Below are 13,583 nucleotides of genomic sequence, written 5' to 3' on the forward strand. Positions count from 1 at the left end.
TGTGGGGTAAAAACTAAATACTGTGGATCACTAAAAAAATAAATTCCAGGTGGATTAAGGTGAAAAAAAAAACCCAAACTGTACTGGTTATATGAATAAAACATAAGAAAATTTATTTAAAACTTTGTCATAGAGAAGTTGTCTTAAACGAGATACAAAATACAGAAACCTAAGCAAGACTGACAGACTGACAAATCTAACTTCTTTTTTTTTTTTTTTTTTTTTGAGACGGAGTCTCACTCTGTCGCCCAGGCTGGAGTGCAGTGGCACGATCTTGGCTCACTGCAGGCTTCGCCCCCCGGGGTTCACGCCATTCTCCTGCCTCAGCCTCCCGAGTAGCTGGGACTATAGGCACCCACCACCTAAGATGACAACTTCTACATAAAATACACCACAAGCCATTAAAAAACATGCTGCAGAATAAAAACATATGTTCACAAAAGAGACTCATATGCTTTGTATGAGAGTATTCATAGCAGATTTATTCATCATAGCCCCAAACTGGTAAGAACTCAGGTGTTCATTAATAAGACAATAGACAAAGCATGGTTTGTTCACACAATAGACTACTACTTAGTAATAAAAAGGAAGAAATTACTGATAATTGTAACACGGATCTCATATTCTGAGCAAAAGAAACCAGACACGACACAAAAGACCATATACTGTTATGGTTCCATTAATATGAAGTTCAGGAAGAGGTAAGACTAATTTATGATGGAAAAGAATCTCAGAACAGAGGTTACCGATGGGGGCAGGAGAGGAGGGATGACCTGGAAAGGAGATAACTTTCTGGAAGTTACGGTAGTATTCTTTATCTTGACAAGGGTTTGAGAGACAGCTGTATCCTTGGTCAAAATTTAGCAAATGCACACATAGGATTTGTATGTTTTACTTTATGTAAATTTTATCTTTGGAGAAAAAAATTATAAAAAATTAATGAACTCTAAATGATGCTGAAGTATTTGGGGATAAGAGTATTGGTGACAACTTATTTTGAAATGCACCAAAAAATAAGCCGGATTAATAAATGAATACATGATAATGCAAAGGTAGTAAAAGTTAAAGGTAGAAGCTAGGTAGTGAGTGCATGGGTGTTCTCTGTAAAACTCTTTTGACTTTTCTGAATGTTTGGAAGTTTTCACAATAAAATGTTGGGAAAAAAAAGGCAACAGATTGAAGGAAAAGTATTTCCAACATATAAGAGATTTTTTTGTCCAGAATGTATAAAGAGCTAATCATCAATAGAAAAAATACTCAACCAAAAATTAGCAAAAACTTTCAGAAAAAAAGGCAAATGCCACCAGTGCCTGAAAAGATCATCCTACTGCATTGACAGAAAAATTCAAATGAGCACCACTTGCTCCTCACCCAGCAGGCAGACACCAGCTCACTCATGTCTGACAGCACTGGGGGTAGGTGGGTGTTCTTACGTGCTGCCAGGGCCCGTGTGGAGCTGCCACTTTGACAGTGTCTTCCAGAGTCTGTTGCAAGGCTGATCTTCCACCTCCCTGTACCACAAGAGTGGGATACCTATGAGCAAACTCTATGCCTGTGCTCTGGCACTTGCTGCAATAGTCAGCATGAAGTGGAGTCGCTATGGAAAGATATGTGACCTATTGCTAAGTCAGAACCATATACAGAGCTATGGCATTTACAGAAAAGCAAAACTGCTGTGTAAGTACACACACACACACACACACACACACACACACTGCAGCTTAAGAGTCCAGGAGAATGCAAACTCCTACCTCAGTGAGGAGGTAGGATTAAGACAGAACAATTTGATTTGAAACAAATACAATTTGAAATAAATTTACAAGACCATATTCATGTATTACTCACCCGATTGAAAGCATTAACAGATTGTTAGTCTAAAACAAAGCTGAGTCTGTCTTTCACTTTCCCAGCACTTAGGGTGAAAGTGCCCAATTAAATACTTACTTATTAGGATTTTATCACCTGTATCCCCAAACCAGGCTTTAATTTCTTTCACTCATTCCTAAGGCAATTCCCATCCTCCCTGCATGACGGGAGCTGGGAACCTGGCGGTTCCTGGTCATCATTTCACACACAGGGTCTAGGCACGTTTGGGTGACCCCTTTGACCCTGAGCAGGTGCTGCAGACAAGCCCTTTCTATTATGGGGTTGATGGGGTAAGATGGCTGGGCACCTGCCATATCACTCATCAACACAGTACAGAGCCGGCTCCTAGTACACTTCCCTGCCCCCACAACTCCCCACCCAAGTGCTGAGTCATATCTGACTGTGCAGGCAGAATACTTTTCGCACCAGCCACATCAAAACTTTAAAGACTCGTTTGCTTTTAAGGGTACGGCAGAGATTCGTCTTCAAGCAAAAATATATGAGCTACACACAGCTACATTTTATGACTGATAATAGCAGATGTGTGGGCGTGTACATGTTCATATATAATTTCAGCTGTTTCTCTGACATTTTGTGCAAACAAATCAAACGCTCACCAAAACTAGTTGAAAGTTTTATTTTTATAAAATTAACATAAAAGATTGTTTAAAAATCTGCAGTTATTTACAGCAGTATTGCACAAGTAAAGTGGCAATTACCCTGTCAAAATTCATCAGTGCAAAACACAAGTAAGCCAGGGAAACTGCAATACAAATGCTACATACGCTGGGTCCTAGAAAACAAGTTAGTGATGGATCAGTATATAGACAGATCAGTGCTATTTATAAGTGGGTACCTGATGAGTTCTGATACAGTAACTAGTGGTCACAGAATCTGGACATAAAACATAAGAGAGCTTCTATAGTCCGAAATTCCCAAATAAAAGTAGTCAAGTTACTTAGCTGGGAGCTTGAGGATGCTTCTTACACACAATGCTGTTGAGAGTAGACCCCAACTGATTTAGCGTCATGTGTAGACACGTTCCCCCCACCCCACATGTGTACGTGAGTGGACACACACAGGCACCAGGCTAAATCAGCAGGGATGGCAGAACCACCTGCATGGAACCACCATGAAGTCTCCTTAAAGCTCCCATAAGCTTTCACATCTTGACACCCAGTCCAGCGGGGCCCCAACCTCCCCTGAAGGAGATGGAGAATCAGAAGGAGGGCATCGACCTGAAGAAGCAGGCTGACCAAACGCAGTGACCGAATGGGTGGGGCGTGGGGAGGGCTGTACAGTTAATTAATTAGCTCCTGAAGACAAGTTAGTCCAACCTCAAAGCACAGGAAGTTGCACAGCAGGTGGGGGAAAACCCAGCTACTCACAGTTGTCCACAAGGGGTTAGTGGCCTGAGGTGGTCCTTAGGCAGGAGCCACCTGTCCCACCCATTCACTTGTTCTGCCTGGCCCTAGCCCTGAACAACTGCAATGCAGCACCTCTGGAAGTGGCACATTTTATTTCTTTTCTAAACGCTGAGTTGTCAGGGATAAATTTTCAATAGAAAAATCTTTCCCACCTGCTGATAATACTTTGGTTTTTTTGTTTTCCTAAAGATAAAGCCTGGAGTCAGCAAAATTTGCTTGCATGATAAGCTAGTTGCTTTGGAACAAACAGAAGGTTGCTGGGTATTTCTTGGAGTAGAATTTTGTAGCCTGCCAGACTGAGTTTCTCACTGGCATCAAACACACACTTCATCATAAGGGCGGCAAAGCCCAAGAATTGAAACCCACTTGACTGGAAATACCAGGACCCGAAGCTGGAGAGCCACCCTGGAGGACCACGTGGTCTGCAATGAGCTCTCCAGTCACCCCCGACAACTCTCAGGAGTTAACTTCATGGGATGGCAGGGGGGTGGGAGACAGGGATGTTAATACTTTTCAGAAATTAAGACATTAAATAAGCAGAAAATAAATATACAATATTTCTACAAGTTACAGCATTATGAAACAGTAGGACACATCACACAGAAAAAGAATCTACAATATTTACAATCCTTGATTTTGAAAAAGTTGAGAAAAACAGTGATTTTTTTACTTATGCTGTACAAAATTTTACAAGAAAGGTAAAGGAAACACAATTGCACACAGACATTTGGCTCAGTTGATAAGTAATATGACCTACGAATCTAATAAATACTCACAATATATACATTAAGAAGGGGAAACGGCAGACAATTGTATTCCACTATATTTTTTTAATCAGAAGGAATTTTAAACTTGATTTCTCCGCAACCCCCACCCCCAAAATTCTTGATCAACTAACCAGTTGGGAAGGGCATCTGAAGAATCACTCATGAAACTATTTTGTGTGTGTTTATTGCGTTTCTGTGTTAAGTCACAGGACACTTTTTACAAACCTCACATAGGGAGAGGTTGTCAAGGCACAAAACCTGCAGTAAGTTTCCAAAAAGGGGATTTAATTATTTTTTCTACAAAAATGTTTTTAAAAAAAGGTAAAAACGTACACCCACGGGAGGCATACTTTCTGCACAGAGGCATCTTGATAACCAGATACATACAGTACAGAGACATCCAGTCATCGCTTTAAGTTCTGGTGCCAACAGCCTGGTCTTTAATACTCCTACAATTCATAGAATCTCTAATTTCCTCAGGAACTGTTTCCACAGCCAGCCTGGAGGCCGCCAGGCCAGAGGGAAATGTGCTCGTGTGGTGCACACAGCCCCTGGGCAGCACAGGGCAGGGCCTCCCGCGCCTGGCCCAGGGCTGCACCCAGTGTGTGCTCCCAGGGGCTGCAGGGCTGAGGAAACAGAGTAAAGTGCTCTAGTCAGGAGACTGGCACATGAGTACAGGGATCCTGGGAGGGGGTGCCCAGATCCAAATACATCTTTGGTGTATGTGTGTGTCCAGCAGGCCCACGGCTGCAATCCTACCACTGCTTGTAACCGTGGGCTTTGTATGACCCTACAAATGGGCTCGAGACACATCAGGGAACAAGCTGAGCTCCAACACAGCTTTAAAAATAAGTCAAAGTCCCAAGGAGATTCTTGGGGAAAGGAAATTTTTTAAAGTAAGAGTATTTGGAATGAAATCATCTCTACCTAAAGGAAAAAGTGAATATGCAATATATACATATATATTTTTTAAATTATGAAGATACAAATGTTTAGATTTTTCCACCTAATTTAAATAACGTGAACATGCTGGCTCTTCTATCGGGCAAAACACTAGTTGGTGGCACTGCTTACTCATTTGAAAATTTAGTTATTTCTTTTAAAAGTTGTTTAATGATGGAGTTTTCAAAAATTTTAAGAGTTACAGAGTTCACAGAACTGTCTTCCCTCCTCACTTTCACTGCTCCCTAACCTGACTCTTTCTTGGGTCTCCCTGGGCATCTGCTGCCTCTGAAACGACTGACCAGTGTGTGGCTTCCTTCCACTGCACTCATAAGGAGCAGGCTCAGAGAAAGAGCACCCTCACTACATGGCTGGGGTCACAAGTGGCCTGACAATATCCAACTGTCCTGGAAAAATGAAAAAAAAAACAGACTTCTGCCCAGAATTATTCTTCTATGGTGCTGGTGGAAGTGGGATGAGGCCTGTTTCAAAGTGAATTTAAAGGAGTGAAGCTAGTGGACTGTGAGTTGGACTAAAATGCAGGAGGCCAAGCAAATGGCCATCAGAAGCCCTGCCCCAGGCCTGTGCCAATTCCCATGAGGGCGTGAGCTGGATGCTGCAGCTGGACTCTGCTGTAATGGACACGGTGGCCCTCTGGGACCTGATGCTGACAGTGCATCCTGTGACCATGGGAAAGCCTGCAACCAGAAAAGCCAGCAGCACAAAGGGGCGTAGCACTTAAGTCTGTTGTTATTACTGCTATTGCCTCTTCAGAATACTTCCCAATAACATGCTCGTCGAAATGGAATGAAAACCAACACCAAATGCTTCCCAGTTAATAACAGATCGCTCGAACTGTGCAAGATACAGGCAGATATTAACTCTTGTTCTGACTCAATTTCACTTTATCATGAAAATACACTGGACCAAATCTATGCATCTGAGTCCAGACTGGAGTTGCATCACAAAAAGTGATGAGGAAAGATGCAAAAATAGTCTGAAATTTTGCCACAGATGCAACTGAATTTATAAAGGTACGTAAATATTTACAAATGGGACTGGCATATCAATGCAGGCTGGCAACAGACCCTCTGCCCTTTTAATCAGTTCCATTTCAAAAGAACTCTTTTGGTATTAAAAATAATTCAAAAAGGTCAGAGAGGCAATAGTAGGGAAGGGAGGGAGTATATCACACCTCTCCCTGTTTAAAAATTCTGTAATCTCTAAAAATAAACTAAGGCAGCTTTTTAAGTTAGCTGGCTCAGTTTCCACTGCAGGGGTTACATAATCCTCTGAGAATAGGCCGTAGGTTCTTAAAATTTTAATACAAAAGTTATTCACAAATTGGTTAAAAAGTTTCCATTTCCTTTTTGAAAAACCTTATTGAAGGTGAGGGGGAAAACACACTGCATGTAAACACCATTCTTACACAAAATCCTGCTCCAAAAAACCATGGTTTGTATATTAAAAAGCAAAGAATGCTCCCTCCTTTACATTCACAACAAACTTCCATTAGAAATTCTGCTGTGTGGTGATGAACAGAAAGGTAGTCCCATCCAGCTCGGTGTCTTCTGAAACGTCACCTGCCCCCTCCACAAGAGAACCGCTGGCTGCATAATAATGGCACCAGGAGACCGCGGGGCTGGGTCTTGTTGGTCTGAACAAGCAAAATGTCTGCACATATCTCGGCTCCGCAAAGAACCTGTCAATGCATTCTCCACACCAGGCGGACAATGTAACGTAACAGTCGTAAGATAACCATTCGTGGGTGGTCTTCGGCTGCTTGGTAATTATTCAAAAATACCTGAAACAACAAAAGGAAAGCTTCTTAGTTTCTCCCTAATTTGGGGGTGGGGAGGGGTGGGAGCCCACATTTAAGTGAACAACCAATCCCATCTTAATCACTATGAAAGGCACCTCTTCAAGAGCACTGTGTCACAAAGCACGATGCCTCCCAGAGATTGTGAAGAAAACTTGTTTTCATTTCCCTGCAAAGGGGAAGACATCCCTACATAAAGGGCAGGCATACCAATGATTTACTCCTTCAAATAGGAAAAAAAAAAAAAAAAAAAAAAAAAAGCACCCAAAAAAATGTTTGAAAAACTCAAAGAGGATGTAAAGCAACTATCTTACCACCCAAGTTAACTGACATTCAAATATGCTGCAGATTCCCCCAGGGGTGAATTTCTGGTAGCTGTAATTTATTTGAAAAACCAGTGATTTGGAGTAATCTGCCCTAAGAAGCTAAATAAAGTCTCGCAGTGATGCGCCATTGTGCCTCTGGCTGCTTGGCTATGATAAACACCGTGACCCAGAGGGGTGCCCATGGTCACAGACACAGGCAATGTCAACCCCCATCCTCCCACCTTCTCGGTATGGGGAGGAAAGAGCAATCCAGAACATAAAAAAGCCTCTGTGCCAGTGACCAGCATATGTTTGTTACAAACTGAGAAACTGTTCAAAAGGAAATCACCAGCTTACTCAATGCTTTCAGGGTCCTCAGGTCTTCCACAGCGCCCACTTTCAGGTTCTAATCCATTTTGTGAGTATGTGCAAGGTATAAATTCAGAGTCACCAAAGGCAGCGGCAACACAACACCTCAACCTCGACGCCATGAGCTACAACCTGGTTCACTGTTCAAGTCTGAAATCTGCCCTGGACATTTCTTAATGACTAATCCACACGAGACCGGGCTACATGACTGTCTCTCCACAAACCCCCTTCTCATTGGGTGGGGGATACCTCCAACACACCGTCGCGGGAACCACCGGCCATGAATCAGGCTGTGACAACTGTCCCCTCAGACCCCGAACGGCCCCCACAGACACCAGCCGCAGCTGCAGCTCCACTGTTTACACAAGCTCTGCCGCGCTTGTTTGACAGAATGGGATTGTGATAAGGCCAGGGCATTTCCCCTTTTCCTTCCATAACAAGATTGGAGGAAATCAGCTTTATGTAAGCGATTCCTGTAGAGGCACTCTGTAACCACAGTCTGTGATTTTTATCTGTTTTACACACAAGATTGCTTTGTTTTGATTTAACTTTCAAAATTACTTTGCTGCCTCTGTGTGAGAATAATTTAGGGGAAGGTTAATTTTAGTGTAGACTAATATTAATAGGTTGAAAGAGACTTATTCAAAATAAAACCACAACTTACTAAAATGAAGAAAGTGTATGCTATGATGGGCTAAGTAATCAATCCAGGCAGAGTTGTTTTGTGCCAACCTGGTGTCATTGCCATGCTTGGTGTGGCCAGAAAATGGGGCTGACTGGGTGTCCACAATCATCAGGACACCAATGAGGGGGCTGGGTCAATGTGAAGGGCAGACCCCAACTGCTGACACTTGGTAAGTTTCATATTCCAGCACTGGCAGCGTCCAAGGGAAGAAATCTCCTGCCCACTCTTTGAGGACAGCAGGAGGCTGTGACCAAGCTTAAGTAGAAGTCACCTCACAAGAGAATCTTTCCAAGGTTTTTAGAGTTCCACTTTCATCTCAAATGTAAAGGATATGGGGTATTCAAAGACATGTTGGAGAGGGTGGGGAAAATGCAAGAAATTTTGGCAAAAGTTACACCCAATCCCTGACTCATGAGAAGATGCTACAGCATCCCAGTCTGCAAGTGTGCGGGGATGCCTGCCCTCTCAGACGGCGGGCATGACAACATGGCACACGCTTTTAAGCTGACAAGCAATTGCTTTTGGACGACATTCAACAGAGGAAGCCATTACCACGGATTCAAAGAGCCGTGCCAGCCCAGAAAGCATTTGACAGCTGGCACGGCCGGCTGGAGCTGCTGTTGGCTCGAAGCGTATGCCCGTATTGCAAAAGACAGCTGGAGGATGGGCAGCCCCTACCTCTGTAGACTGGCCGCCCTCTAATACCTGCAGCCATAAAAATTACTGTGGCTTATAGTCGGGGCCTGGTGACACTAAACTGGGGCAAGTGGCCAAAAGCTGCAGTGGGGCAAAGACGCAGAACTAGGACTGATGGCTCAACGCTGCTCAAAGCACCAACAGCTTCAGCCAGCTCCAGTGAAATCTCCCTGCGATCTAGATACTGAGGAACGGCTGCTACAGTTCAGCTCCTAAACCAGGGCCTTTGGTTTTGGGGTGGTATAAAGGGTCAGGAGGGAGTTTGAAGCAATTAGAGAAAGCCCCCTAAGATGGAATGTACTGGTGAAAGGTCAAAGTAAGGGCACACCCAATGGCTTCTGGCCAGGGTAGCACATCCAAGATGGAATTGGAAAGTCAGGACTAAAAATGACAATCCCTGTATTGCAGGGGAGTTGCCAGTTAAAGGCAAGTATGACACTAAGACTGAGCCAGGAGCTGTCATTTGCAGTGTGAGTGGTTCCTCGCATCTAACATGGGCTAAGACAATCAACACACCCATAAGCGGAGCATCAGCAGCCATGCCTGGACCGTCTTCCTGAGACCTGCTGTCTGCAGAGCTGGCCTCCCGCCTAATGTCCAATAAGTCTGCGTCTGCTACAGTGGTTCTTAATCAGGTGGAAGAGGCATCTGTGAATCAAAAGTGCATTTAAGTTCTGCCACTCCCAAACTGGGTAGTATAAAAAAGACAGACTGTCTTTCCTGATTAAAAGCGTTTTTTAAAAAACTATTAAAATAAATACAATCAGGGAAGATGCTCCACTCCCTCCTGAAACTTCTGGGTATCCTCCTCTTTATGGGCTGAACTGTACACTGTGTCCCCTCAATTCATCTGTTGCAGTCCTAACCCCCCGGACCTCAGACTGTGACTGTAAGTGGAGACAGGGTCATCAATAAGGTGATTAAGTTAAAATGAGGTCACTGTGGGGTGGGCTCTAATCCAAGGTGTTCTTGTAAGAGACAATCAGGACACAGAAACCCACGGAGGGAGACCACATGAAGACACAGGGGATGACAGCATCTACAGGTCTGGAGGCTAAGTCTGCACCATGATCACAGACTTCCAGCCTCCGGAACTAAGAAAAATAAATTCCTGTTGTGTGAGCCACCCAGTCTCTGGAACTCTGCACAGCAGCCCTAGCTGACCAATACACCCTTTCACTGATGCTCTCAGTCTGTCACTCTTTAAGTGAAAACAATCCTTCTTACAGAGTTGGGTAACTCTGTTTTAGTCTAAATTGCAAAAATACTTTAGAAAGGTATAACAACTCATTTGGGTGAAGGAGATTATTTTTAAAGACCAAATTTGCTAGTAAGTTACAACTGAAGTGACCATATACTACAGTTCTCTCCTCTCTCACTTTCTCTACGCAGACACACATACACACAATCACAAGTGCACAAAGAGGAGGGCCCCACCCAGTTGGGTACTGTAATCTCCATAGCCTAAATCAAGAGCTATATGAGGACTGGGTTACCTGGAGGTAACTGCCTTTTGTGGCCATCCCATGTGTCCAGAAGATGACTCCTTCAACATTCACAACCTTGTGTGTCCCTCCAGGAACCAGTTCCTGACAGCCCCTGCCCCTCTCAGGGTAAGGGGCTCCAGTAGTCCTGTTGCTGACCAGCATCAGGTGGGGGGCCTGACTTCAAGGCACGTGTCTATGTACCCACTAGGTCTGATGGTAATAGCTGTGTCACCAGCACAAAACAGTAAACAAGATAATAAAGTAAGGACAATACAGAGGCAAATAAAATGAGAGGGAAAAAAACCACTGGCCAGAGAAGAAGTGGGGGAGCCAGGGCAGGAAGGCACCAGGGTGAATCCCCACATCAAGCCCCAAAGGAAGAGGAGAATTTCTTGGAAGGACAAGAGGAGAATGGGCAGTGCAGGTGGAGAGAGAAGCTGGGCAGAGGCAGCAAGGCCAACAGGCAGAAGGGGCCAGCAGTTCAGTAAAGATAATCTCAGTAGTGGATAAGTATTTATCATAAACCAGAAGGAAAAATTATGCCAAGTTGCAGGATTGCTCCCCCATTGACTGTGCCCTCTAAGTGTAAAGGCATAGGATTATGTGTCTACAAGTTCCTCAGCATAGACTTAAGCAGCTTTCTCTGAAGATATGAACAATGCCCTTTGAGACAGTGTCGAGCATTCAACAGGGAATTCCTAAAAAGTTCTTCACATGTCCCCATGACACCAGATGGCACAAGCTCATCTGGGTGGCAACCTGGGAGGAGCGGAACCACAGGAATGCCCTAGTGTGGGGTTCCTGCTGCCTTGCCAGGGGCTGGCGCTGCCACTGCAGCGAGGAACATTAAGTGCAGGGCAGAAGCATCTTCAATTTACACTTGGGACGACCAATTAAGTGTCAGGGAATTTAATGACATTCTAATGCCAAAATAATCACAGAACACCACTCTCTTGCTCAGTCCAGGGAAGCAGCTGCTTGGAAAACAATAGAGGCCCTGGCCCCAGGGAACTGGTCAGGTTGAACACCAGACAACTATAGAATGCAGCTTTGGATTCAGCTTCACTCTCCAACAGTGAGAGGAGTCGAACCTTTGAAAAGCTGCCTAGGGCACTCCAGGCCTTTGGACTTTGTGTGCCCAAGCTTGGGGATGGAAGAATTGCCATGGCCACCACTAAATGAAATAACCTAGCCCATGCTTTTCAGTCCCCACAACAACCCTGAGTGCCAGGGTAGCATTCCCTATGCTGTTCTGCAGCCAGTGACTACAGAGGTCAAGCAAGTGACTCAAAGTGCAGCTGAAGACAGTGGCAGGACAGGATGGGTACTCTTGGCCCACATGAAGATGGAATGCCAGAAGCAGGAAAGAAGTTAAACGAGGGCTTTCAGGCCAGCACCTTCCCTCCTCGCACACCCTGTGCCTGTGCCTCTGCTGGGAAGGGCCTGTTGCTCCTCAGACCTGAAGGGGGCCTTGTTTCAGGCTGAGCTGAGGCCACAGAGGTTCTGGAGTGCGAATTGAGAATCACTAAGTGATTCCTACAATGCAGCTCAGAATACAGCCCACTCATCCATGCTCCAAAGGCAGGGCTGACACCCACTGGGCCAAAGGACTCGGTAAGTACAACACAGACCTAGACATAGCATGGCTCAAAAGGGACTTAAATTAAGAAAGCGCAAATGTGTGTAACACAATTTAAAAAAAAGGTTGAGATCAGACATGACATCAAGGAGTTATCCTGGGAACCAGGGGTGAGATGTGCTGTAAGAGAGCCACAGTTTAGTTAAGAGTTTCCTGGCAGTCAAAGCAACGAGGGAAAAACGACAATTTCATTGTCATATCAAAGCAAGCTCAATTCCTAATTCTAAGAGGCATTCAAAAACAAGGTATACCTATAGAACTGAGATGCAGAGGAATTTAACTTACTCAAAAACTTGTTTCTTACAGAATTTCAACAGTAAATGTATAGGATGTCCTGAAACTTATTATATATATATATTTAAGTGTTTATATATATACTATAAATTATTATACATTATATATAATAGGAGGCTGAATTTTGGACTGTGAGACCAGGAAGGACAGAGGGAATCTCTGCTCCAGGCTCAGGCAACTGAGGAAGCAGTCTCTCTGGTTGGTGTCTGATCCCCACAGGCTGCGGAAGAGAGGGCCTGGGATGGACGTCCAGGAGCCTGAGAATACCCAGGGGCTGTCACGGCATCTTTAGGGACACTGAGGTGGCAGGGTGGGACATGGAACTAGGAGTCACCCCCCTGATTCTGTTAGAACTACCACTCCACAACTCGTTCATAACCCAGCAGTCTAAACAGCATTTTAACTGGCAACTGAGTGACACAGAAGTCAGAGAGAAAAAGGCCCAGCACATAGTTGAGCATGATGTGGAGCTCTTCAGGAAGATCTGGTCTCTCTCCACTTTCAGACCAACAACCACAGTCAAACGGCAGCTGAGCTGGTATTTCAGCACTGGTTCCATATGCATGCTGTTTTCAGGTGTCAGAGGAGATTGCTACAATACTGCCCAACACCAAATCCACTTTCTATTCATCACCAAGGCAACATGGATATTTGCATAGCTTGTGCCTGCTGCGCTTTGATGTCACCACAGCTGGGGAAAGGGCACTAGGAAGTTCCCTCCCAGATGCATGGTACCTTCACCCCAAACCAGGAGAGCACTCTCCCCTAGCGTTGCAAAGCTATGGGTGCTGCAGCTGATCTGCTATGGTGACAATGTGGTCTTCAGAAGTCAGATAAAAACTACATTTGCATAAACCAAACTTTTATCCTATTTTTGACACACTATTTCAAAGAAATTATGATAGTTAAGGCTTATTGTGACACAAATCTCTTCTCCAGTGAATGTCCAGGTGAGGCTGTGCACTGAGGCTCTTCAGGCAGCACAGCACAGCCCTCCACTTGGTAGGTCTCTAGCCTGTCAGACTCCAGACCTGGTGCTGGCTAAACTGGGGAACAACTCCCACCTGCCACTTCTGAAATCGTCACTGTTCTATGGCCAACCACAGAGAAGAGACAGATTGTTCTGACATCTGTGTGAGGCACCAGTAGTTGGAATATTAGATTCAGAGAAGAAACACACTGTTCCAAAATGTTTCAGCCTCAGAAAAAAGCTAAGTGAGACGTAACATAGTTTAACCACAACTAAAACCTCTCCACTTTGTTTCAGGTGGTAGAAGTCTAGTGAAG

General features: G+C 44.5%; 1 protein-coding gene across 6 annotated transcripts in view; it reads right to left on the reverse strand.

Moving 5' to 3' along the window:
* Positions 1–2,487: 2,487 nt before the first annotated feature.
* Positions 2,488–13,583, reverse strand: part of BCL2L11 (BCL2 like 11) — a 47,494-nt gene continuing 36,398 nt past the window's right edge. For all 6 annotated transcript variants that reach the window (XM_003804707.5, XM_003804711.4, XM_008962889.3 and 3 more), the window contains one exon: positions 2,488–6,806. In XM_003804707.5, coding sequence (XP_003804755.1) covers positions 6,708–6,806 — 99 coding nt within the window. In that variant the 3' untranslated portion in view covers positions 2,488–6,707. The remainder of the gene's footprint in view (positions 6,807–13,583) is intronic.

The sequence above is a fragment of the Pan paniscus genome, chromosome 12, assembly GCF_029289425.2.
Source record: "Pan paniscus chromosome 12, NHGRI_mPanPan1-v2.0_pri, whole genome shotgun sequence".
Taxonomy (NCBI): Eukaryota; Metazoa; Chordata; class Mammalia; order Primates; family Hominidae; genus Pan; species Pan paniscus.